Below are 27,457 nucleotides of genomic sequence, written 5' to 3'. Positions count from 1 at the left end.
GCCGGGAGCACCAGTTCATCTCTGCATGTGTGCTCAATATGGGGATCAAGTTCTCTCTCATAGAGTCGTCTATGTTCAAAAATGGTGTGCTAGTGTGACGGGTGCAGACGCTCCGGACGTCCAGCTACAGCCATGTGATGACGATGATGTGAAAGCAGCGGTGCATCAGCGGCTACGCGCTCAACCCAAAACATTTTTTTGCTGATGACATTAAAACATTGGTACGACTTTGGGAAAATTGTATCTCAAAGGGAGGCGACTTTGTAGTAAAATGATGTCATTTGTTTTTGAAGTTCTTAATAAATGGACAATAGATTCAATGCCTGTCCTATCCCTTAGATTTTTTGCTTTTATGTAATTGCTTTCTTGTTTTGGGGCAAATCCTATTGTCTTTGTGCTCCATCGAGAATATTTTTGCGAAGAATAAATCTTTTATTTTATGAAGATTCTAATCTGCCCTTTTTGTGTCAGGGGTTTTGTCAGGATTTCCCCCTCTAGAGAGAATTTTTTTTTTTAGGTGCTTTTGGGGCTTAAGTATTTGCGACTCCTAGTTCTTGATAGGTGGAGTATGCCAGCTGTGGGCACACCAGGCATCACAATGCACCTTTGCCACATTAGGGGGGAGGGGTGAATGCTTTTTATATGCACTGTAATGCCACAGGTTGGCATAATTATTTGACTATTCTGAGAGGCACACTAGTCCAAGGATGCCAAATCTTATAGATATTAAAGGTCTACTATTGAAATGTTTCTTTGACAGAGGAGGAAGAGTAATGCCAACACCAGAGCCTCAAATTTGAAAGCCACTTTACAACAAATGCCAACTGAGCATGTTTTCGAAGCTGTTTAAAATAGCTCGTCCTTCTCTCGTTCAGTGAGCAGATATTGCAAAAAATGTGCGGAAATGTTTTGAATGTCCCTCGTACATTGGCTTGAGAGAGTAATGTATAAGTAATGGGATTACTTTTTTCCAGGAAATAATTTGTGAAGTAATCCCATCACAATCTGTAATGGTGGACTTTCCTCAAACAGCTTTTCAGCGTGGGCTTTTGTTTGTGTCATGAAGCAATGCGTGACTTCTTAGAGGCACAATATAAATCCTCGACCCCGCATACAAGTGGGGAAAGACGAAGAGATGCACTACAGCATGGAAGTGTTAGCCGCGTCCTGGTGCAGGCCTCAATGTGACTTGGTGAAATTTTTAAAACAATGCCATGAACTGGCACAACGCGACAACACCACACGTCACACAGTAGCAGACCAGAGTGGACCTTAAGCACACATGGGAATGTGCATTTATTCCTCATTATCTTAAGAGTTATTTACACATCTTACACAATGTAACTGTACATTCAAAAATATGGATTGGCTGATTAGGTCAAAAAGGAGCAAGTCAAAGATCATGGGAGAGTAACACGGCTAGTTATGCAAATGAAGACACCGAAAGACATTTTGTTTTCCCCAATTTCTGGTACCGCTTATCACTTCTATATTCCCTCTTCCAAAAGAAACCAAACAGTGCCATTAGAGTACAAATCCCAGGTACATCATGTTTTTAACTGTGTCTCGATTCATTACTTTATTCAATTAATATTCATAGACACATGAAAAATAAGGAAAATGGTCATTTCCACATAGATGATTAACCAAGTAAAGCTGATAGCCACCAGAAATTTGCTGGCCTGCATAAAAGTCAAATTCAATACATAGTGTCTGCCGCGTGTTAATATCCAGGATTGTGGAGCAGCTGTAATAGGTTAGGAAATGGGAAGAAAAAAAAATCATTACATGTTCTTGTACTGACTTCTATCACGCGGAATCTGCACTGGAGTTGCAGTCATCTTCTGATGGATGTGATAGACGGCCAGAGTAATCACAATGATCAGTGCCAAAATGATGCCCAGAATTAATGGCAGGGTCTCTTCTAACTGCTCCCTCTGGTCCGTGATACATTTGTAGGCTAAAGAGAAAAAAGAAAGGAAAAGAAATGGCAAATAGTTTGGGGATAATGAAAAAAATAAATACAGAAGAGTCGAAATAGCTTTGGAAAAAATGTGCATAGGATCTGAAACCTGCAGTTCATTTTTTTAAGTAATTGAATGATTTAATTTGTGCCCTGCGGTGGGCTGGCACCCTGACCAGGGATTGTTTCCTCCCTTGCGCCCTGTGTTGGCAGGGATTGGCTCCAGAAGACCCCCGTGACCCTGTAGTTAGGATATAGCGGGCTGGATAATGGATGATTTAATTTTGTATTTCATACTTAAACACACATACACACTAGTGTGTGTGTATATATATAATATATATATATATATATACACACATACAGGGTGAGTCAAAATCATATTAACATTTAAATTGGTGGAAACAAATTATTCACAAAACATACTTCATATATGCAAGATGATTTACAGAATTGTCTCAACCTGTTCACCATCACGTTCAACACACAAAAACCAACGAGCGGCAGTGCCATTTAAAGGCTGGACACACATTTTGAGGGGAAGAGATGATACCACAGTCCATATTCTGTCCTTCTGGTCATTGATATCATGAACTTTCCTGCTATCCACGCGCTCCTTCACCCAACCCCATAACCAGAAATCACAGGGTGTCAAATCAGGAGAGTGTGGATGCCATGGCAATGGTCCACCATGACCTGGAAAGATGTGGTCGAGATTAAAAGAATCCATTAGCGTTAACAAAGTTTTGACTCACCCTGTATGTATATATATATATATATGAGAGACCAACTGGTGTCCCTGCAGGGATGTATCCTGCTACCTCACCTGGCCAGGAGGCCATGAGCAACAAAAGACAGCTGGGGAGCAATGATATTCCTCTGCTTTTCCAGAATGTGGGCAACCTAGGAAGTACATTTTGATTAGGCTTACATACTTGGAACTTCGAGACCACGGGTGTCTGTCTGCTATGGGCAAAACGTTCCTCTGTACACTGGGTGGCAGCATAGGAGTTGTGGTCCCAGGGGCCTGTCCTGCTGGGTTCTATGGGGGCTGGCGAGGGGAGCTGTTGGATACTCAGGGCACAAGGACTGCTTGTGGTCCTGCCTGACCCAGAAGTGCTTCCTAGGACAATTGATTAAGCACTGGATGTAATTCTGGGTCTGGAGTTAAATGTGAGCCTTCCATTTGACTCAGAAAGAGAGCTGGAGTCAAATTTGGAGGAGTTAGTAGAGCTGTAGAGAAAGGAAAGAAAGAGTTTTGCTGTATTGCATAGTTATGCGTGAGGTATTGCTTTAATTAAAACCACTTTAATTGAACTAAGACTGTTGTGGTGCAATTGTGTTTGGGGGTTTGGGCTGCTACTACACCCTTTAGTGGCCACTATATATATATATATATATATATATATATATATATATATACACACACACACTCACCTAAAGGATAATTAGGAACACCTGTTCAATTTCTCATGAATGCAATTATCTAATCAACCAATCACATGGCAGTTGCTTCAATGCATTTAGGGGTGTGGTCCTGGTCAAGACAATCTCCTGAACTCCAAACTGAATGTCAGAATGGCAAAGAAAGGGGATTTAAGCAATTTGGAGCGTGGCATGGTTGTTGGTGCCAGACGGGCCGGTCTGAGTATTTCACAATCTGCTCAGTTACTGGGATTTTCATGCACAACCATTTCTAGGGTTTACAAAGAATGGTGTGAAAAGGGAAAACATCCAGTATGCGGCAGTCCTGTGGGCGAAAATGCCTTGTTGATGCTAGAGGTCAGAGGAGAATGAATGGGCCGACTGATTCAAGCTGATAGAAGAGCAACTTTGACTGAAATAACCACTCGTTACAACCGAGGTATGCAGCAAAGCATTTGTGAAGCCACAACACGCACAGCCTTGAGGCGGATGGGCTACAACAGCAGAAGACCCCGCCGGGTACCACTCATCTCCACTACAAATAGGAAAAGGAGGCTACAATTTGCACGAGCTCACCAAAATTGGAGAGTTGAAAACTGGAAAAATGTTGCCTGGTCTGATGAGTCTCGATTTCTGTTGAGACATTCAAATGGTAGTCAGAATTTGGCGTAAACAGAATGAGAACATGGATCCATCATGCCTTGTTACCACTGTGCAGGCTGGTGGTGGTGCTGTAATGGTGTGGGGGATGTTTTCTTGGCACACTTTAGGCCCCTTAGTGCCAATTGGGCATCGTTTAAATGCCACGGGCTACCTGAGCATTGTTTCTGACCATGTCCATCCCTTCATGACCACCATGTACCCATCCTCTGATGGCTACTTCCAGCAGGATAATGCACCATGTGACAAAGCTCGAATCATTTCAAATTGGTTTCTTGAACATGACAATGAGTTCACTGTACTAAAATGGCCCCACAGTCACCAGATCTCAACCCAATAGAGCATCTTTGGGATGTGGTGGAACGGGAGCTTCGTGCCCTGGATGTGCATCCCACAAATCTCCATCAACTGCAAGATGCCATCCTATCAATATGGGCCAACATTTCTAAAGAATGCTTTCAGCACCTTGTTGAATCAATGCCATGTAGAATTAAGGCAGTTCTGAAGGCGAAAGGGGGTCAAACACCGTATTAGTATGGTGGTCCTAATAATCCTTTAGGTGAGTGTGTGTGTGTATGTATATATATATATATATATATATATATATATATATACACAGTATATACACATACATACATAAATATATATATAGTGAAATAAGGCGCTATATAGGCACCCGACCTGGCACAGATTCACACTGAGGCACGTGTCAAACCCAAAAGAATTTTATTTTTTTTCACTTGTGGGGTACGTCTTCCCCGTGAACCCCACAGGCATAACACAGTCCCAAGCACTTAATCAAAAACAACCAACCCTTCTGCTGGCACCAACTCTCCTCCCAGGCAACCTCATCCTCTTTCTCCCAATTCTGGACCCGAGTGGTGGTTGCCGGCCCTTTTTATAGCCTACCCGGAAGTGCTCCAGGTGCTTGACCACCTGCATCTGATTGCACCTCTGGGCGGGGCTGTAGAGTTGTCCAGCTGGGCTGTGGAATCCATGCAGCACCCCCTGGCGGCCACCCCAACTCCCAACCGGTCTGTTGAGGACTCCATCTCCCATGGAGCCCTGCAGGAGGTTAAGGCATCACCGCTGGCCAGGGAGGCTGCCACCCAGCGTCCCGGTGGAGGTTATTGAGTTGTCCATGGTTGCTCCACCAGAACATATGCAACAGGGGCATCCTGGCCAGGCATAGAACCCGGCCGCCTGCCACTATATATATATATATATATATATATATATATATATATATATATATATATATATACTAGGGAGTTCTGCCCACTGCTTGCTTTGCTCGCCAACTCCTATGCGGACCCTATGCGCTTGTCATTTCCCTGATCTGCAGCATGTGATGAATCCTGCTATGCTTTTGGATAAACACAAATATTAACTCTGTCTTTGATATTTCTGTCTTTTGAAACTATTATCGCTGACAATTCTTCACATGTTGGTTTATTACATATGCAAGTGTGATCTTTCGGATTCATATAGAAATCCAAGGAAACTTTTTATTTGTGTTTTTACATAAATTTCATGTAAAGTGCGATACTTTTGGTCAAATGGATTTGTATCGATTATTAGCTGTAGAATTTCTAACACGTCCGATTGTTTAACTCTTTCAATTCTATGTTGCATCGCTTCTCCGTGATCATAAATGTAAACCTGACCCAATTGTGGTTTCTTTGAAATTAAACATATAGTAGCTTTAATTGTTGCGGGACCACAGATTCTCATAGCGTATGGTCCTGAATCGTGTAAATTTACGTTTTGAGCATTGAATGATGCGAACGCGAACCAATTATTGTAGATGTGGATATTTTGCCTGTGGTGTTTGTGGATTTCATTTTCACCAAACAAAAAATCTTTTGTTTCTCGCGGATACGCCTCTTCATTGGGAAGAAACATTACCTATCACTGCTGGCAACACAAATTTGACGATCTACAAGTCTCCAACTTAAACTTTAAATCCGAACAATATCTACATACTTGTGTCATATCACCTGTGTCCATATATCTCTTTTCGCTGTTTTTTTATTTCATTGTCGGATAATTTTTAGTATTTCCATTCTCTCTAACCTGTTCTGCATGTGTATCACGCCAATGTTTTTGAACCTCTTTACGACATTCTACAGTGTCTTCTACTCTTTGTCTTTTATTTACGTCTCTGCTTGGACCTGCTAGGTTTTCAATTCCACTTGGTCCGGGCTGACTTTAACTTTCCTTATTTTCCGAATTTGCACTTAGATTATTAGTGTTCTTTTTTGAATTCTTCGCTTTTAGGCCTCTATTCGACACGCTGCCCTTTCTTTTTCACTTAATCGTTGACATTTCATCTAGAATGTATAAAATTATTGTCCAGAAAAGGACTACATTCAAGGAAACAAACAGATTGTATGTCTTGTATTAAAATGAGGAAAACGTAAAAATGTATAAGAGCTGAGAGCACAGGAAGTGTATCTGACGATACCGTTCACACGAATGAGAGGCGAGTGGACCGTGGGTGTCATTAAATCTCCTGGCACAAAGTCTCGTCTCGCGGGACTTGAAATTATCTCTCTGAAAAAGTCTTGTCTCATCCCAGGATTTTTTTATAATATATATATACTAGCAAAATACCCGCGCTTTGCAGCGGAGAAGTAGTGTGTTAAAGAAGTAATGGAAAAGAAAAGGAAACATCTTGAAAATAATGTAACATGATTGTCAATGTAATTGTTTTGTCACTGTTATGAGTGTTGCTGTCATATATATATCTATATATATATATATATATATATATATAATATCTATATCTATATCTCTCTCTATATATACATATACATACTGTACATACATACACACAAATTATATTTATTTATATATATATAATATATATATAAATAAATATAATGTGTGTGTATGTATGTACAGTATGTATATGTATATATAGAGAGAGAGATATAGATATAGATATTAGATATATAGATATATAGATATATATATTGTCACCCATGTGTGCATGGGAGGCAGCTGAAGGGCTTAGAGAGGACTGATTTTACATCTGCCCACACGCTCTTTCTGAGTTCCCCACAGGTCTTTCCTGGGAAATCCCACCAGGAGCCACCACCTCGAAGCGGGACACATCACTACCGGTCCCGGCCCCGAGAACGACATCACTTGCACCCACTGTCATATAAAGCCTCCTGCCTTTGCTCTGGGAGGCAGTTCTGTTTTGGACTCTGTCGTGTAAACTTGCCTTACATGAAACAATTGCTTTTGCAGCCAGGAAACCGCATTAAACGGGTGGCTGCCCCAAACCTTGCCCTGCCTCAAGTCTCTTCTTATTACAATATATATATCTCATATATATATATATATATATATATATACATACATACATATATATATACATATACTATATCTATATATATATACAGTATATATACAGTATATATATATATATATATATATATATATATATATATATATATATATATACACTGTGTGCACAATTATTAGGCAAGTTGTATTTTTGAGGATTAATTTTAATATGGAACAAACACAGTGCTATCAGTCAATCCAAAATGTTAATAAACCTGAAACCTGAATGTTTCACAACGGAAATGTGAGTGTGAACATCATCAGGGGAATACATATGCGCGCACAATTATTAGGCAACTATTAGTGTGCAGATTTATTATGCAACTAAAGGAAAAATGAAAATTTTCCCATCTCACTTGTTTATTTTCATCTGTTATAGTGAGAATAATAAACAAACACCTCAAAATTTACAAATAAACATCTCTGACATTTCAAAATCAATCAATCAATCAATGACCAATATAGCCCCCTTCTTTCCAATAACAGTCATAAGCCTTTCCATTCATGGAGTCTGTCAGTTTCTTGATCTGTTGACGATCAGCTTTTGTGGAGCAGTGACTACAGCCTCCCAGACACTCTTCAGAGAGGTGTATTGTTTTTCTCCCCGTAAATCTAGCGTTTAAGAAGTGCCCACAAGTTCTCGATAGGGTTTAGGTCAGATGAGGAAGGGGGCCATGTCATTATTCCTTCATCTTTAAGGCCTTTACTGGCTGGCCACGCAGTGGAGAACTTCGATGCAAGTGATGGAGCATTGGCCTGCATAAAAATCATGGTCTTTTCCTGTATCACTGTTTGAAGAAAGTGTCTTGAAAAACTGGCAGTAGGTTTGGGAGTTGATTTTGAGTTCATCTTCAATGCAAAAGGTCCAACTAGCTCATCTTTAAAAATACCAGCTCATACCAGTACCCCACCTCCACGTTGGAGTGGAGCTCTGTGCCCATTACTGATCCACAGGTCCATCCATCTGGTCCATCAAGAGTCACTCTCATCTCATCGGTCCATAAAACCTTTGAAAAAATCTGTCTTCAGATATTTCTTGGCCCAGTTTTGACGTTTCAACTTATGTTTCTTGTTCAGTGGTGGTTGGGTTTCAGCCCTCCTTACCTTGGCCATGTCTTTGAGCACTGAACACCTTGTACTTCTGGGCACTCCAGGTAGGTTGCAGCTCTGGAATATGAAAGTACTGGAGGATAATGGGTTCCTGGTAGCTTCACGTTTGATTCTTCTCAAATCTTTGGCAGCTAATTTGCGTCTTTTGTTCTCAACACGTTTCTTGCGACCCTGTTGACTATTTGCAACAAAATGTTTGATGGTTCTGTGATCACACACCAATATCTTAGCAATTCCAAAAGTGCTGCATCCCTCTGAAAGACTTTTTACAATTTTTGACTTTTCAGAGTCAGTTAAATCTCTTTTTGGCCCATTTTGCCTGAGGAAAACTAGCTGCCTAATAATTCTGCACACCTTGATATAGGGTGTTGATCTCCTTAGGCCACACCCTCCCTCATTACACAAATACACATCACCTGACGTGCTTAAATCCAATAAGCATTCAAGTTAATACAGCTTGGAGTTGGAATATACGCATTAAAAATGATGATATGGTCAAAATACTCACTTGCCTAATAATTGTGCACACAGTATATATATATATATATATATATATATATATATATATATATATAAATATATATATATATATATATATATATATAGCAAAATACCTGCGCTTCACAGCAGCAAAGTACTGCCTTAAAAGTTTTATTAAGAAGAAAATTAAACCTTTTTAAACTGAGGGAAAATAGAATTTCGAAATGAAACCTGCTTAACTTCTACCTTCTACCTACATGGGAAGTTGGAAAATTAGTGACGTTGGAAAGTTCAATATGGCGGCCGACAGTGGCGTCATACCATCGAAATAAGTAGCATACATCGGTTTCGGTTAGCGCAGGGAAGCCACCTACCAAATTTCGTGAAGATGGGGCCATAAATAAGAAATTTCAACATGGCAGACATTGTCGAGAGAGAGAGATAGATATATATCTGTCTATATATATATATATATATATATATATATATATATATATATACACACAGACACACACATACAGGGCGGCACGGTGACACAGTGGTAGTGCCTCGCAGTAAGGAGACCGGGGTTCGCTTCCCAGGTCCTCCCTGCGTGGAGTTTGCATGTTCTTCCCATGTCTGCATGGGTTTCTTCCCACAGTCCAAAGACATGCAGGTTAGGTGCATTGGCAGTCCTAAAATTGTCCCTAGTGTGTGCTTGGTGTGTGGGATGCATGTGTGTGTGCCCTATGGTGGGCTGGCGCCCTGCCCGGGGTTTGTTCCTGCCTTGCACCTGGTGTTGGCTGGGATTGGCTTCAGCAGACCCCCGTGACCCTGTGTTCGGATATGGCAGGTTAGATAATGACTGAGTGACTGACATGCACATACATACATACATAACCTACATACACACACACACACACACATATAAATATATATATCAGTAACGGCGCACTGATCGTGCAGTGAACACTCTTGACTTGAGCGTTTCTAGTTTTCATCCTCTTTCTTTCTCTGTACGTTTCCCATTCGTTTGCTCAGAGGTTGATGTGCTTGCTGCTTCCTGGATGGCTGTTCTCTTCTCCACCCTAGCGGCCCACTTCTTCTCCTCTTCCGTCACCGTCTTTTCGCGTTAAAACTAATTAAGTCAGTGTTTGTGTTGCAATTACTTAGTACGTTTTCCTTAACTTTTCACTTAAGCTGGCACTTAAGTCTTCAATCTGCCTCAAGAATGATTTAAGATATGAAGAGGTAGGGGAAGTGACAGCAAAGGTGGTAGGGATGAGAATGGCGCCCTTACGCTTGCGCCACACGGCCGCCCTGCTGGCTGTTGCTGAGAGTTGAACAATAAAATATAAAAAAAAAAATAAAAATAAAAAGAGGAATAACCTTGGAGGTCAATCATCACCCCAAAAACGAATAGTAGACGTCACGCAGTATATGTGTACTAAATTTCAGGTCAAACAGTTTGTGAGCTACAGGTGATTTAAAATCCTGGACAGACAAACTGACAGCCACAGTATCATATTATATAAGAAGATATGAATATTATCGTCTGAGGATCACCATGCAAGCTCTTCAGATAAGCATTTAACTAATTGAGGAGACGTCTTTTCAGAACCAACTCAAAGAGGTACAAACTGCTGGTCACGTGGCTTTCAGGCAGGAAGGGGCGGGTCCAGGAGGGCGGGCACTGGAAGTGACATCAGTGCAGTCCAGTCCAAATGTGAATTTGAATAAGATTAAGGGGTTGGATGGTCTTTTATTTACTAATCTGTCTGCTTAATTTAATTTTTATTCATGTCTATTTATGCATTTCTAACACAGTAAGACAATGCGAGTTCTTCAAACCACAATTTATTCTGAATGATTATAACCATCAATGAAAAAATACAGATGTGGGCTTTTGAGACAAATGAAACTCCTCACACTTCACTCATCATAGACCACTCATCCATTGTGAACAACTCTGCGAACCTGAATTAATTTGCCTTTAAAATTCGACAATTGAGAACGGAGGGGAAGAGTCTTTAATGTTGGACACCACAATGGCTTAGACGAGAATCCGTTTAAAACTTCATGTTACTGAGTTTCTATACATGTTTAATGAAACTGCATCATGAATATTTGTAAAGGGTGTTTTCTAACCTGCAAAGGACTCTGAACAGCGACTGTTAAAAATTAAAATGACATCCATGTTTTGTCACTGGAGAACAAATGCATTTTTGTTTTCAGTGGCAGTGAGATTTGTTCCAGGGATGGTCGTCATTTACTGTGCGTTTTTAATGTCGATTGAGGGAGACGAAACTAAGCACTGCATTTTAAGATCATATGTTTTGGATTGAGAACTTTGATTGGTGTATTGAACAACCCATTTTTTTTTTCCTAATTTCATTCAGGAGCCATTTAATACTTTATTTTATATACAGTCATATGAAAAGTTTGGAAATCCCTCTCAGCCTGCAAAATAACTGACTCTCCTTTCAACAGTACAGATCACAGTGCTATGTCTTTCATTTCCTAGGAGTACTGCGGTGTTTTCCGAACAAAGATTTTTAGTGACGCAGTATTAGTTGAATGTAAAACTGGCTGTGCACAAATGTGGGTCCCCTTGTCATTGTGCTGATTTGAATGGCTGTCACTGCTCAATGCTGATTACTTGGTTGGCTGAGCTCTTTAAGCCTTGAACTTCATAGACAGGAGTGTCCAACCATGAGTGGTCAAAGGTATTTAAGGTGGTCAACTGCAAGTTGTGCTTCCTTCCCTTTGACTCTCCTCTGAAGAGTGACAGACAGCATGGGATCCTCACAGCAACTCTGAAAAGATCTGAAAACTAAGATTGTTGAGTCTCGTGGTTTAGGGGAAGGCGACAAAAAGCCATCTCAGAGGTTTAAACTGTCAGTTTCAACTGTAAGGAATGGAATCAGAAAATGGAAGGCCACAGGCACAGTTGCTGTTAAACCAACCCAGCAGGTCTGGCAGGCCAAGAAAAATACAGGAGCGGCATATGAGCAGGATTGTGAGAATGGTGACAGACAACCACAGATCACCTCCAAAGACCTGCAAGAACATCTCGCTACATACGTATACACACACATACATATACACATAATATATATATATATATATATAATCTTCATTTGGATCTTGATCTTTGTTTGTCCGCGAATGAATTAGAAGAAGTACTAGATGGCAGTAGAGAGACAGCTAAAACATAGGCATTGCATTAAGAATCTCCTCCAAGCTTATACTACTGAAGACTGCAGTACGCCAGTCACACCTCAAAACACAGACATTCAAACTAAACAAATTGTTGTGCTTTAAATGAACTAAAGAGATCTTCATTTAGATCTTGATCTTTGTTTGTCCGCGAATTCCATGCATGCGCAGACCACCTTCCAGTTTAGTACGTTGTTGTTACTCTCGGATGTCAACAATGTGCCGGAATAACGAAAGGGGTGGTGGACAGTGTTACGCTGGTTAGCTCCTGAGGCCTGGTTAGAGAATGAGATTGCCGAAGATATAAGGTACGTGCCTACGTAACATATGAATGAAAGATAGACAGTGGGTACAATGAATGACAACGTAACAGCACATTCCGGAAATTATTATTGTTACATTGTAGCCGGCGAGTGCTGTGCGTCTCACAGTTGTACCGTGGCTTGCTCATATGTCAGTGAAGTGATCCCTATTTATGCTTTAATGAGCCTGAATACCTACAGTGGGATGCAAAAGTTTGGACAACCTTGTTAATAGTCATTATTTTCTTGTATAAATCGTTTGTTGTTACGATAAAAAATGTCAGTTAAATATATCATATAGGAGACACACACAGTGATATTTGAGAAGTGAAATGAAGTTTATTGGATTTACAGAAAGTGTGCAATAATTGTTCAAACAAAATCAGGCAGGTGCATAAATTTGGGCACCGTTGTCATTTTATTGATTCCCAAACTTTTAGAACTAATTATTGGAACTCCAATTGGCTTGGTAAGCTCAGTGACCCCTGACCTACATTCACAGGTGAATCCGAGTATTTAAGGGGGTCCATTGTAAGTTTCCCTCCTCCTTTCATTTTCTCTGAAGAGTAGCAACATGGGGGTCACAAAACAACTCTCAAATGACCTGAAGACAAAGATTGTTCACCATCATGGTTTAGGGGAAGGATACAGAAAGCTGTCCCAGAGATTGAAGCTGTCTGTTTCCACAGTTAGGAACATATTGAGGAAATGGAAGACCACAGGCTCAGTTCAAGTTAAGGCTCGAAGTGGCAGACCAAGAAAGATTTCGGAGAGACAGAATGGTGAGAACAGTCAGAGTCAACCCACAGACCAGCACCAAAGACCTACAACATCATCTTGCAGCAGATGGAGTCACTGTGTATCGTTCAACCATTGGGCGCACTTTACACAAGGAGATGCTGTATGCGAGAGTGATGAAGAGGAAGCACAAACAGAGCCGCTTGAGGTCTGCTCAAGCACATTTGGACAAGCCAGCTTCATTTTGGAATAAGGTGCTGTGGACTGATGAAACTAAAATGGAGTTATTTGGGCATAACAAGGGGCGTTATGCATGGAGGAAAAAGAACACAGCATTCCAAGAAAAACACCTGCTACCTACAGTAAAATATGGTGGTGGTTCATCATGCTGTGGGGCTGTGTGGCCAGTGCAGGGACTGGGAATCTTGTCAAAGTTGAGGGACGCATGGATTCCACTCAGTATCAGCAGATTCTGGAGACCAATGTCCAGGAATCAGTGACAAAGCTGAAGCTGCGCCGGGCTGGATCTTTCAACAAGACAACGACCGAAACACTGCTCAAAATCCACTAAGGCATTCATGCAGAGGAACAAGTACAACGTTCTGGAATGGCCATCTCAGTCCCCAGACCTGAATATAATTGAAAATCTGTGGTGTGAGTTAAAGAGAGCTGTCCATGCTCGGAAGCCATCAAACCTGAATGAACTAGAGATGTTTTGTAAAGAGGAATGGTCCAAAATACCTTCAAGCACAATCCAGACTCTCATTGGAACCTACAGGAAGCGTTTAGAGGCTGAATTTCTGCAAAAGGTGGATCTACTAAATATTGATTTCATTTCTTTTTTGTGGTGCCCAAATTTCTGCACCTGCCTGATTTTGTTTGAACAATTATTGCACACTTTCTGTAAATCCAATAAACTTCATTTCACTTCTCAAATATCACTGTGTGTGTCTCCTATATGATAGATTTAACTGACATTTTTTATCGTAACAACCAACGATTTAAACAGGAAAATAATGACTATTAGCAAGGTTGCCCAAACTTTTGAAACCCATTATATGTGTCCCCCTTTTATAACCATTGCTCCGTGTATATTGCCTCACTCTTTGGATTGCCACAAAGCAACCTGCGAGATTGGAGAAAGGTTGAGAAGACATCGTGAGAGGAAATGATAGCGTCGTGAAAACGAGACGGACTGTGAACGGACAAAGGCAGAAATGCTCCTACACCACCACATAATTACGATTCGGACAGTGATTCTGAGTAGGCCGTTCCTATCGAATCAATGTCCAAGGGGTTTTCTTTTGTAATTTTGTTTCCCTTATAAAAAATAATAATGCTGTGCGAAGAAGGGCCCAGGTCACGACTGGCAGCCGCGTTTAAACAGGGAGCCCTTCACAGACAACTTTAACACTTTATACCCGTGTATACAAACATATACACATAGTGGACTTAGAAAGTATTCAGGTCCTGTCACATTTTGTTATGTTGCAGCCTTGTACTAAAATCATTTGAAGTGCTTGTGCATTAGCAGACCAGAGTGTACATTAGGCCCTCATAGGAATGTGCAGTGATTTATCTTCATCTAAGAGTTATTTACACATCTTACACAGTTTAACTGCACATTCAAATATACAGATTGGCCGATTGGGTTTGTATTTTGTAATTTAGATTGATTGATAGATTATAATTTATACATCTTAACAATAACGTGTAAACATTGAACAGGCCATATAAGTGAAAGGATGTAATGGGAGCGATAAGCTGCTACGTCCCCGACATGTTCCTGGTGATACATTTAATTTTATGATATCTTTTTATTTCCACCATCATAATCATACTTAAATTTAGCTAAATGCAGTGTTACCTCAAGCAATTTATTGTAACACGTATTAAATAATACTAACACTATAACTCTTTTTCACTTTGCACGTAATCTCGGTAATGCATATGTAACCCTGAAGAAAATTCCACCATCGTTTTCGACCTCCCTAAGTGCGAAAATATCATTTAAATAAAAAGTCTGACTATATATTGAGATAAATGATTGCGTATCGATATTATCAATTAGTTATGACGAGAAACAAAGAGATATGAGATGTGAGAAATATTGCACAACTGGCAGTGCTTCTGACGACCTTTTCCTCACTTTTTGTATCAAGGGGAGCTCACTCCCGATCTTTTATGTATATATTGGAAACCCATTCCTTGTTGATTGCCCATCAGAGCTGACCCCGTTGCAGAATCGTGGATGACTGTCGTAGCGTTTTCTATTGCTCAATCAGCCTGTGGCCACCCACTGCGACCCCGTTACTTTTAAATACGACAGCAACTCTCGACCCACGACGATACGTAGTTTAAAAAACCCCTCCATAGAGGGCTCGACCCTATCCTGGTAAAGGATCAAAAATCAAAAATAATATTATATTTACAATCAGTGACCCTGAAATAGGCTAAAACGACAACCCACACGCTTATGTTTGGAATTTTAACCTTCTAGGGGTGTCTCTTAGGCCAGGTTTATACTTCAGGTGAGGTGACGCATGCTCCTGCTACGCAAGCATTTTGCTGTTTGTACATCTGGAAGAATCCACCAGGTGGCAGTGTAAGATATCTCGGTGAGAACAGGTTTGGCTTCGCCGTGTTGTGAATTGCCTAGAACACTCATTAAATTCCGATGACACCTTACCGCAATATCTCTGAAAAGGATGTTTAATGATTAAATCCATGTGTCCATTCCAGCAAGCATTGGGCACAAGGCAGAATCAATCCCTAGGCGGGGCATCAACTCATCACAATGTGAATAGAAGCACACACATACACACTGGCGTCATTTTAGTGTCACCAAATCTGCATAGCTTTGGAAGGAAACCGGAGCTCACTGTGGAAAACATGAAAAATCCAGGCAGGGAACACCAGCGACGTGACTCCTTGCAAGACAGCAGCGCTACCGCTCCGTCACCGTGTCACCCTCATGTGTGTAATTATTAACAGTATTCATTATTTAAACGAAATTAATGACTTATCTATAAAATGTAACATACATACTTTAATGTAATTCATCATAAAAGTGATATCAAGTATAAATCTAAGGATTCTAAATGTGCAGAGAGTTGGAATATCAGAAATGTCATGTGTTCTGTGTGGCGGTCTATTGCTGTTTGCCACTGCTGTCAGGTCAGGAGGAACCCCCAGAAAAAATAGATGGCACAAAAAATGGTGGGACTTTTTAAAATGCATCGTGTCATCACGATCGGGAATATGCGATGCTTGAATATAAAAACACCACGAATGCATTTGTATGTCGGCATTTTGCTTCACCACATTGAACCGTTCATCAAATGTCGAAGTGCGCACATCGATCCCTTTAGGATCCACATAAAGCTTTCTGTCACATTTAGATAGTCAACAGAGACTCTTATGTCACATTCCGACTTTTATCACACTGCGCCACCCCAACTTTTTGCTGGTACTGCAACTCACACGTGTCACATTAATTTCTCAGGATCTGCTCAAAGGATGCGTCAAATGAATGCTGGGAATGCATGGCATCCATGATGTGTGCGCGTTCTGAGCATGAAGTATAAACTCGGACCACCAGTAAAGCATCAGATCTCTAAAATAGGATTGTATTCATGACCAGCAACCACAAAAAAAAAAACAAAAAAATGACACTCCACAGGCCTATATTACCAATCCCCATTTTGCCAAGTGTTTATAAAGAGGAGTAACTTTATCACAATAGGGGGTGGACCCTTGGGGTCGGTTGATGTGACCCACACAACTTCAAGTCCTTCTCATTATTTTTTTGCTAAAGACACCTACTGATTATCATAAGGCTTATCATAAGATTATCAACACTCTTTATCATAAGGGTGTCGTTTTCTGTACCACTCCTACAATGACCTAAAAATGAGAGGCCTAGAGGGCCAAAATTGGGGGGAAACCCACAAAAATGGATGGCATGAAACACAATGGGGGTTTTCTCATTGAATTAAAATCAAGTGGAGGGATTACAAAGCTTTCATAAGTATTTGGTACAGCTGGCATCCTCTGTGTTATGCGTTTGGCTGTCTTGGGTCTTGTCTTCTATGTCGATAGGCATGTCATTACCACACTTTTATTATCCTAAATTATATTATTCTGTTTCTTAAAGTGAGTGGGCTTCTGCTACCTTGATACAAGTCTAATGGCTGGAAACCCCTCCTGTAGGAGAAAGATAAGGAGAATAAAGTGGGAGCCTCAACAATTTTTTGGATTAATTATGGGAATTGCCAATGGACTAATGAACTGATTGATCAATCAATCCATTCTTCTTCTTGTCACAATTTACACATTTCCTATAGCCAGGCTGACTCAAGGGGCCTTACATCATCGGTCACATTAGAAGGGTTTAGACGAGAGCAGGCCATTCAGCCCATCAGTGCCTGCCGTCCTCTCCACTTAACTCATGCCGAGTTTTAAAGGTCCCTAAAGTCTGATGGACATCATGTTGAGTTTTGAAGGTCCCTAAACTCCTATGAACATCAAGTTGAGTTTTGAAGGTCCCTAAAGTCTGATGGACATCATGTTGAGATTTGAAGGTCCCAAAACTCCTATGGACATCAAGTTGAGTTTTGAAGGTCCCTAAAGTCCGATGGACATCATGTTGAGTTTTGAAGGTCCCTAAACTCCTATGAACATCACGTTGAGTTTTGAAGGACCCTCAAGTCTTACTGTCTGCCACACTGCTTGGTCACTCAGTCCACGTGTCTGTGGTTCTCTGTGTGAAGAAAAACTTCCTAAAGTTTGTGTGAAATGTACTCTTAACAAGTTTCCAACTGTATCCTTTGTATTCTCAAACTAATTTTAAAGTCACCGTCTCGATCCCCTGAACTAATTCTCTTCATCATTTCAAACACTTTGATCAGGTCTTCCCTTCATCTTCTTTTGCTTCAACTCTAAAGGCTCAGCTCTTTTAATCTTTCCTCCTAACTCATCCCCTGCAGCCCTGAATCAGTCTTGTCACTCTTCTCTGGACTTTCTCTAGTGCTGCTATGTCAGGTGGGCCCAAAACTGCACCCAGGACTGCAGATGAGACATCACCAGTGTGTTATAAAGCTTGAGTAGAACTTCCATGGACTTGCACTCCACACATCAAGGCGCTATATAATCTGACATTCTGTGAGCCTTCTTAATGGCTTCTGCACACTGTCCGCCAGTTGATAGTCCACTACGACTCCTAAATCCTTCTCATAAAATGTACTCTCGATTTTCAGATCTCCCATTGTGTACTCAAACTTCACATTTTTCCTTCCTACGTGTAATTCTTTACATTTACTGATGTTACATTTGTCATCGTCCACAAATCTCCCTAGGCCTGTCTGCTGCCCAAGTCCCTCTGTGATGATTCCACAGATTCTCGATTATTTGCCGGTCCACCCAGCTTGGTATCATCTCCTAATTTAACCAGTTTTTCATGTACATTCCTATCCAAATCCTTTATAGATATTAAAAATAGCAGCAGCCCCAGCACTGCCCCCTGCTGGACGCCACTCCTAATTCTGATGAGGTTCTTCACACCGTCACCCTCTTCTTCTTTTGTCTGAGCCAATTCTGCACCCATTTACTCCCTGACCTCCCATCTCTTGCAGATCGATGGCCAACCGCTCATGTAAGACCTTCTCAAATGCTTTCTGAAAGCCAAGATCAATAATTTGTAATAAATAATTTATGTAATTATTATTAAATAAATAATTCTATCCGTTTGTGCATTATGCTTAGTAATAAAAGGGTACAATAAAAAAACACTTTAACAATGAACCCTCATACAGGGCAGGGGGTTGTTTTTAGACACCTTGAAAGAAATTTGAATGCATGTTTAACAGGTAAGTTTATATGCATTCAGCCAATTATGATTAATAAAATAAAATAACTAGCTGGTCTAAAAAGCTCCTACAACTTTCCCCCCAGATTTGTTAACGTGATGCACTTCACGAGAGGTCACCCACCCGCAGCTGAGCCTGTTCAGGTCCCTGGCCAGCACTTGGATGGGAGGCCAACCAGGAAAAGCTTGGGTTGCCACTGGAAGATGTGTTGGTGGGTCTGAATGTGGACCCCAATGGTCCAGTGCAGTGACGAGGACACCGTGCTGTAAAAATGGTGCCAACCTTCAGATGAGATATAAAATGAAGACTCCCGACTCTCTGTGGTCATTAAAGATCCCTGGACATCCTTCATGAAGAGTGGGGTGTACCCCGATGTCCTGGCTAAATTGCCCACCATGGCCCAGTCACTCTGGCCCCCTAATCATCCTCTGTCTCTAATCGACTGCCTCTCTCTCTCTCTCTCTCTCTCGCGCCACTTCACCACCTAACATGTGGTGAGTGTACTGGCGTAAAAATGGCTGCCATCACCTCATCCAGGTGGATGCTGCACATTAGTGGCGGTTGAAGTGGCTCCCCACTTACAATGTAAAGCGCTTTGTGCAGTGAGAAAAGTTATATAAAAATGTAACAAATTGTTATTATTTATTAAAGTTAGACTGCAGTGTGGCTGACAATATGTAGGTCGTGGACCATTTTGTGAGCAGAGGCTTCAAAGTGTATTTACTGTAAATGCCAGTTTAGCTGGCACTGTTCATGTAGAAAGTATCAAAAGAACCTTCCTGTATTTCCAGTTGTAATTTAAATCAACTGTGGCACTTGCCCTAGCTGAGCGTAGCAGAGATGTTGCCGAACGGTGTGATGAATCATCACTAATTGAGTTTAAGCGATCACAACGCACAACTCGCACAGTACAGTGGGGAACGGTGAAACGAGATGAGTAATTACATTAATGCTTCATGGAGCTCATTATCTGATATTATGAAAGTGGACTGGAGAGTCTGAACGTGTTGCCCTTGTCCACTGAGCATTCAGCACTCAGAGCCCGATGCGAAAACTGAGATGGGTGGGCTTCAGTTCTTCCCTTTGGATTTTAAAGTTCTGGTAGAAAGACCACCAACAGTCCACATTGGCAAGAACATCTCCAGCACCGTAACACTGAGTGTCCATATACATATACATATATATATGCATACAATAGTCCCCTCCTTAACTGTCAAACTCTTTCCATGGCGTCCATCACATCTGTTTATCTGTTACAGAGTGCCTTTCATATATAGTGCCTTTCTCCACTACCTGTTTCTGTCCGCGGCATCTTTCACATCAATAACCGGACAGATATACAGTACCAGTCTGTCAATTAACTTACCGTCACTGAAGGTGAAGTCACTCGGAATGTCAAACGGCTGGATCTGCACGTCAGACATGAAGACGGTGACTCCTTTCTGGTGGTCGCTGGTTATTAAGGAGAGGGTCTGCTGCGCCTGACACACGTAGGACCTGCCTTTGGGAGTCACGAAGGCTGACAGGTGATGGGAGCTGGCAGTGTGCTTTCCAGCTAAAGCATAAAAAAAACAGATAAACGGACATGGAGTCAAGAAAAAAGAACAAGGGCCCAGAGAGAGGGTCGAAGATGATAAACGTGTGTCGCCTTTCCTTCTTTAGATATTTTGTGCAACCTCAATGAATAAAACAGCAGACTTTTACTGAAAAAGAGGACATGCTCGTTTGTGCGACTTTGATTTGGAACTTTAAATTCACTTCACTCCCAACAGTCTCTCTTTCTTTCTTTCGTGAATTAATCATTATGAAACTATGGCAGAGTACACAGTAATAGGTTACTTAAGATGCTCTCTTTTTTTTGATGTTTTATGTTTTTTTTGTATTGATTGTTAATATTTAGTCAAACGTATATTTAAAACTTACAAGTTCTTTCTCTTTCTTATTTACAGTCCATCTTCACCTTTCTCATCTTCTTCTTTATACTCTAATGTGGAGGCTTCAATGACTTCGAGAGCAGCCCTCGTGAAGTGCGCACAGAGTCGGTTTGGCGCATTGCGTACAGCGCGGCTCGGGAATACAAAAGGAGCGGACGGCGGCGCAGCACCGGCAGCAGTGCGAGGACCCAGCCGGGCGTAGGAGTATCTCGAAGACGCAAAAAGAGACATACCGAACTTAAAAAGACGAGTTTTCTGCTTCCAATTGGCACCGTTAATTACATTAAAAGTCAGAGAGCGTTAATGACGAAGCTTAGACAGCCCTTTACGTTTACCAATGCGCAATCCGACCGCTAAAGGCCCGAGCCTTTGAATAATTCTTAAAATGATTCCGTTCAGGGGTGTTAATACGTATGCACAAGTACGAAAAATGGGATTTAGCATTAAACAAATAAATGCGGAAATAAAGGAACTTACTTAAAGTATTTAGTTGGCGGAAATCGTCCTACAATAAATAATACTTAATTCAAATGAATCAACATCTGCGTACTTTGACGTATTTGGAACCAATAACAGCAAAGTAAGAAATATAAATTACTTTAAGGACAATTTGTTTAGTATTATTAGAATTGTATAATATTATTTGAATAATCTTTCAATAGATAATGAAACAACTTTAAATTAGTCATTGAAGAAATGCCACTTAAGGGAAATGCGTTCTTATACTCGTCCCCTCCATTAACATTAATAAATAATAATAATAATAATAATAATAATAATAATAATAATAATAATAATAACAAAGTATACACAGATTTGGATTAAGCGGTTCACGTTTGACAATGTTTTATTACAACTGCTAAAATAATAACAACATAGCCTACTATGTGTTACACTTAATAATTTCACTTTAGCACATCATAACCATATTTATATAATTTATTGTATTGAACTGAAAAAAATCCCTTCGAAACTTACGTTCAACAGCATTACTGAAGTGGGATGCTTCTGAAGAGTCGTAAATTAATTGCATTTTGTTAATCTTCCAAAAGATTTCTTGGCCTTTAGATAAGTTATGCGCCTCCTGTAAAACAACGTAGACATAGCGTTTACATTTTTTTCTTTCTTTCTTTCTTTCTTTCATCCATCCCACCAAACATAATCCACTTGTCCCATTCATCCACAGTGTCAGTAATTCCGGGGTCTTCTTACCTTAATGAAAAACAGACGGAAGGTGTAGGCGTCTTTTAGCCACGAAATCTGAAGCTCTGCCTCTGTAGCTGCACATTTACCTTTAATGTCTGCCCCACGGGGAAGTGTGATCTGGGCTTGTTCTGTTATCAGCTGAAGGAGAACGTAGAGTAGGAATGAGATTAGCAAATGTAGGAGACTTGAGAGTTACTGAGGTCAAATTGAGAACGATCTTAATTAAATAATCGGCGATGTGTTTCAAAGGACAGATTGTTAGATAGACAGATAGATAAGAAAGGCTCTGGGTAGGTGTAGCGAGGAGAATACATTTTAGTAAAATTACACAGTTAACAGCGCCTATTGACTAACCCTAGTCGTTAAAGAAAAGTCAAGTAAGCCTGGCATACACAGTAGGACTTTATGGTAAGGTGAACAAATAACTTCCATTTTCTGTTCAGAATTTCTTCTCACGATGTTGCAGTACAGGACTGGCTGTGATGAAGCAGCATCAGCAGAACGAGGTCCTCTTCGAGTGTCCGCCTCTTGATAATCAGAGGGGCTTGCACATGGTGCTTCAAACACCGGCCCTTAGCCACAGTCGCCTCATTTACGGTAACGTTTTCTTTAATACATACAGTCGGAACGATTAAGCGGGGGGTCAAAGCTTTCAGCTGGGCAGGACGTTATGGGCTTTAAAGTGGAAGTCGAAATGCTTGGACATCGTAGAAGATCTTTCTTTCTTTCTTTCTTTCTTTCTTTCTTTCTTTCTTTCTTTCTTTCTTTCTTTGACTACTTAGTGGAAGCTTTTATCCATAGTCACTTAAAGTATTACAATTTACTAACTGTATTAATTTATTTCGAGACACAACTACATTTTTTCACAAATTTATTCTTAATTTTGACTTTCTTTCTTTCTTTCTTTCTTATATACTTTCTTATATACCCAACTGAACATAATTTTTTAAATATATATATTATATGTATACACAGTAAAACCAACACTGTTAAATTAACTCATCTCTTCTTTTTTCTTTCTTTCTTTCTTACAATTTATCCTCATCTTTCTCATCCAACTCTTTGTATTCTCTTTCCCTTTAGTCCTCCCTTTCAAACCAAATAAGATCTGTAATTTAAATAAGATGTTTGCATGCCTGAAAAAAAAACATGGCGTTTTTATGACTGGATTGTGCTTTCTCTGGTATTGTTTGTACTGGAATATGATTAACTAATTTCTGATTAATAAAGTTCAATTTGAAACTCAAAAAAAAAAAACAAAACAAAACAAAAAAAACCAAACCTCAAACCATCCATCCATTATCCAACCCGCTATATCCTAACACAGGGTCACGGGGGTCTGCTGGAGCCAATCCCAGCCAACACAGGGCACAAGGCAGGAACAAATCCAGAGCAGGGTGCCAGCCCACCGCAGAACCTTTTTTCTTTCTTTCTTTCTTTCTTTCTTTTTAATGTAATATACATTTACCCAAAAGAAAACAGCAAATGCAATGAGTTCACAATGCAGTGCCACATGGTTCTTAAGAGCGATGTCACCTGTTAGACCCATCCACAAGCAAATCCCAGAAAGACCCTTTATATATGCAGACCCCTAACAGGTTCAATGAATAGCCATGAGTGTCTTATTTGTGAAATCTCTGTGAGTCCCTGATCTTCAAAGGACTCTTCATGCATACAGTCAAACGGGCTCAGTTCAGGGTTCCTTGATCAGTTGTATCCTAAACATTCAAGATTTCTGCTTTCTCCACAAATCATAAACCTTTTCAAAGCCCTAAGACCCATTTTCAGATGCAGTGAACCCTTTCCAGAATTATCTATCTATCTATCTATCTATCTATCTATCTATCTATCTATCTATCTATCTATTATATAGTGCCTTTCATATCTATCTATCTATCTATCTATTATATAGTGCCTTTCATATCTATCTATCTATCTATCTATCTATTTTAGTCAAGCAATGGGTTAAGGAGGAAGCACACAACCCTGTAAAGTGCCATTGCAGAATCATTTATTATTTCTAAGAGTGTGCATAAACCTAAACTAAAATGCTTAGGAAACGGATTGGCTGACGTGTTTTAATTGTTCATTTACTGTAATTTGTTGGTTAACGCCGCTTAAACAGTTACTGATAAGTACATAAGCTGTCATAGTGAGTGCATTAAATGCTCCACACTCTCTTGTATAACATCTAAATCATCTACGTGACTGTGATAAGAGTTTATGAGCAGTGGTCTACATGGACATTTAAGAAAAGCATTCAAACAAAGAAAAAAAGTAGAAGAAAAAGAAAAGCAAAGAGGGTGAAGCAAATCCTTCAAGTTGCCAGTTTAGCATGCATCTTCGAATTTCTTGAATTTTGACATGCACGTAAGAGAAAAATAAATAAACAGAGTAAGTCAAATCTTACGTCAATGCCATTGAGAGCCAGAACATCGTAAGGCACCACAAATCTGACTGCAAACTCAGCCATTAGACAAGTCGTCCCGTTTTCTCTCACCACAAAGATATCTTTGTCCGGGTTGGTAGATAAACCTGAGAGATTTTCAACTTCTTGCTCTGCCAAAATCTGAACAAAAATATCTGTTGGAAAAGTAGAGTATGTCATTAAATGAGGAATGCTGGAAATGTTCAGAAGTTCACCGTCCGTTCGTTACACTTTGGCATGTCATTAGCTTAGGCGCTGTTCTTCTCTGCTTTGCCTTAATCCCATCTTTACAGCAACAGTAATAACAACAAATTAAAGACGATGATAACATTGACAATAATAGTAATAATAATTTTGGAGGACTAATATATATATATATATATATATATATATATATATATATATATATATATAAATTTCATGCCTTTATACGGTGGCGAGACATGCACAGATACTCCAGATACGCAGTACTTACTACAAACGCAAAGCAAGAAGCCGGTGCTGTCCATGGTTCTGAATCGGTCGGGTCTGCCCTGCCCTGCCCGGCAGAAATCGCAAATCAGATATTTGACCGCCGGATTTCCGAAGAGTTCCCAGAAATCTAGAGACACACAATGTCAAAGGGTGTTCATGAGTGCACACTGCGGCAGTAGTTTGTAAAAGCGTGCCCCCCACCCTCTGCAGTGCCAGTAGTGGTAGTCTGGAGGTAGGTAGGTAGGCACCGCATGAGGACTGGTGTAAACCAGATCGCGGTTTTAAAAAGTCATTGGATGTATTAGCCGCCAGAATTCTCATACAAACAAAAAATAAATAAATAATAATGAAACGAAAGTTCAACCCAACTAACACCAACGCAAACCAACGAAACAATAAACGAGATCAAATAATTCCTACCTTTCAGCTATCATGGGGGTAACCCCCGTTTTTTCCAAGGATGCGCAGCTGTCTCCTATAGGCTGTAATTTGCAGAAGTGTTCCCGTTCCTAGCGCTGTAATGTGTGAACTGAGCCGTGTAATGCGAAAGCTGCGCTCGTGGAATAATTCTGCCCAAGTTGTCACTTAGAACATTACATTCCCACGGATGGGCTTCTGGCCATACGCGTAGGTATCACTGAAGTGCACACAAAGCTTTTAATTGAATACGTGGAGACGTCCCCGTCAAATGTGCGTGTGCTCGTGCGGTGCGGTGCCCGTTTACAAAAAAAAAAAAAAAACGAAGCTCAATTGGGCTCCCGATATGATCGGAAGACTTTTGAAAACTGACTAAATATGTCGTTAAGAAAAGGAGGAGTTGGGGGTTGGGTTACTCCTATAGATCGGCCTAAATTGTGACCATTTGGCACATGGTGGGCTAATTCTCCGTTACGATTCTGCACAGGAGTAAATCAAACCAGGAGGAAAGAATTGCCTAATGAATGTACTGATGGAAGGTAGGGGCTTTAAAGGAGGCGTCGCCCACTTTAACTTCTACCATCTGACGCTTTTTCCTAGCAGTGACCTTTTCATTCCCTTTGAAAAGTCCCTTGATGTGTGCAGTTCGCCGTGTGTTTGAATTACACTGCGTTGGTTGCACTCAAATTGCAGTGGCATTCCGCTAAAAAAATGAAACCGCTAGTTACGTGACTGGTAACAGTTAACACCACCGGGAAAGTCATGCAAACATCTGAAAACATCGACACGCTCTGGGAATTCAAAAGAAAAAAAGTCCGACACAACACACACGTTCTGGTGTAACCTCATTGGGGCGATCGCGCGAACCCGCAGTCACAAACGTGTCTTTCCTGCAGTGCTTTAACCATGATATATTGATGCAGAGTAGAGAGGTGGGCATGCGCATTCAAACCCATAATCCCCCCCAAACACCCACCCACACGCATACATACATACATACATACATACATACATACTTACTTACACGGTCGTTTTAGGCACAAAAAAGCAATAAATAAAATCTTCTTTGTCTGAGGAATCCGGAATCTTCAGCCAGATGAACTGCATTTGCAAAATGAACCGCTTAGAATTAGTGATCACCAAAAAAGGGAGGCCATTGAAAAGACTTGTAGATGTGTTTATTGTGAAGAATTCGTGTAAATTCAGCAGACTCATAGACTCATATATATATATATATATATATATATATATATATATATATATATATATATATATATATTAGACTGAAAGCAACAGAGAGAAAGAGAACATTCGTGTCCTGAACTGGGAAATGTAAAGATGAGATGAACAGGAGAGGAGAATACAACGGGCAGAGCCAAAAAAGAGCCAGTTGGAATATCCTCAACAACACGTGCTTTAATCATACATAGAAATGACTCCTACGTAAAGGCACAAGGATTTCAGGTACAAACACCGCTCAGAACGATCGGTCCTTCAATAATGGAGTGTCACGTCTACCTTGCTATTATATATTTTACACTGAAATTTGTAACAGCGTTCAGAGACTTCTCTCCTGATGCACACTACAAAAATAAATTGAAAATGTAAGGAAATACCAATATCGAAATTTAAAAGGCAGTGTATCTCTCTTATAGCTCCTTATCTATCTATCTATCTATCTATCTATCTATCTATCTATCTAATAATACAACTCACATCTCTGTTAGTGCCTTTCATGTTTATATATCATGTTTATATATCTATGTACTGTATCTATTATATAGTGCCTTTCAGATTCCTGTTTATTGTGCAGTGCCTTCATTCAGTCTTCCTGTTTATTTTTGTTATATGCTGCCTTCCAAGAACTTCTATTTAGTTATTTAGCAATCATTTATTTA

The 27,457-nt window shown here is 40.3% G+C and overlaps 1 protein-coding gene across 3 annotated transcripts; it reads right to left on the bottom strand.

Annotated features, from left to right (window-relative positions):
- Positions 1-1,268: 1,268 nt before the first annotated feature.
- lamp5 (lysosomal associated membrane protein family member 5) lies at positions 1,269-26,770 on the bottom strand. Of its 3 annotated transcripts, none has more exons than XM_039737910.1 (7): positions 26,584-26,770; positions 25,144-25,269; positions 24,651-24,823; positions 22,247-22,378; positions 22,013-22,118; positions 20,467-20,655; positions 1,269-1,960 (listed from the first exon to the last, which is right to left on the bottom strand). In XM_039737910.1, exons 2-7 carry the CDS (start codon positions 25,175-25,177, stop codon positions 1,785-1,787), a joined length of 810 nt encoding a protein of 269 aa, XP_039593844.1. In that variant the 5' UTR covers positions 25,178-25,269; positions 26,584-26,770; the 3' UTR covers positions 1,269-1,784. The 3 variants fall into 3 exon arrangements, with proteins under 3 accessions (XP_039593844.1, XP_039593841.1, XP_039593842.1); XM_039737907.1 differs by lacking the exon at positions 26,584-26,770 and adding an exon at positions 25,563-25,857; XM_039737908.1 differs by lacking the exon at positions 26,584-26,770 and having other exon boundaries at positions 25,144-25,515.
- Between the last annotated feature and the right edge of the window lie 687 nt (positions 26,771-27,457).

Source organism: Polypterus senegalus, chromosome 16, assembly GCF_016835505.1.
Source record: "Polypterus senegalus isolate Bchr_013 chromosome 16, ASM1683550v1, whole genome shotgun sequence".
In the NCBI taxonomy this organism is placed as follows: Eukaryota; Metazoa; Chordata; class Cladistia; order Polypteriformes; family Polypteridae; genus Polypterus; species Polypterus senegalus.
Note: the sequence above shows the minus strand (reverse complement) of the source record. Positions and strands in the feature narration are given on the sequence as shown.

Excerpts from the sequence above, each read along its gene's own strand:
- lamp5 (XM_039737910.1), bottom strand. The coding sequence starts at position 25,177 with ATGGACAGCACCGGCTTCTTGCTTTGCGTTTGTA. Across the intron at positions 22,379-24,650 it reads TGGCTCTCAATGGCATTGAC|CTGATAACAGAACAAGCCCA; the intron begins GTAAGATTTGAC and ends GTTCTCCTTCAG. Across the intron at positions 22,119-22,246 it reads TCCGTCTGTTTTTCATTAAG|GAGGCGCATAACTTATCTAA; the intron begins GTAAGAAGACCC and ends GTTGTTTTACAG.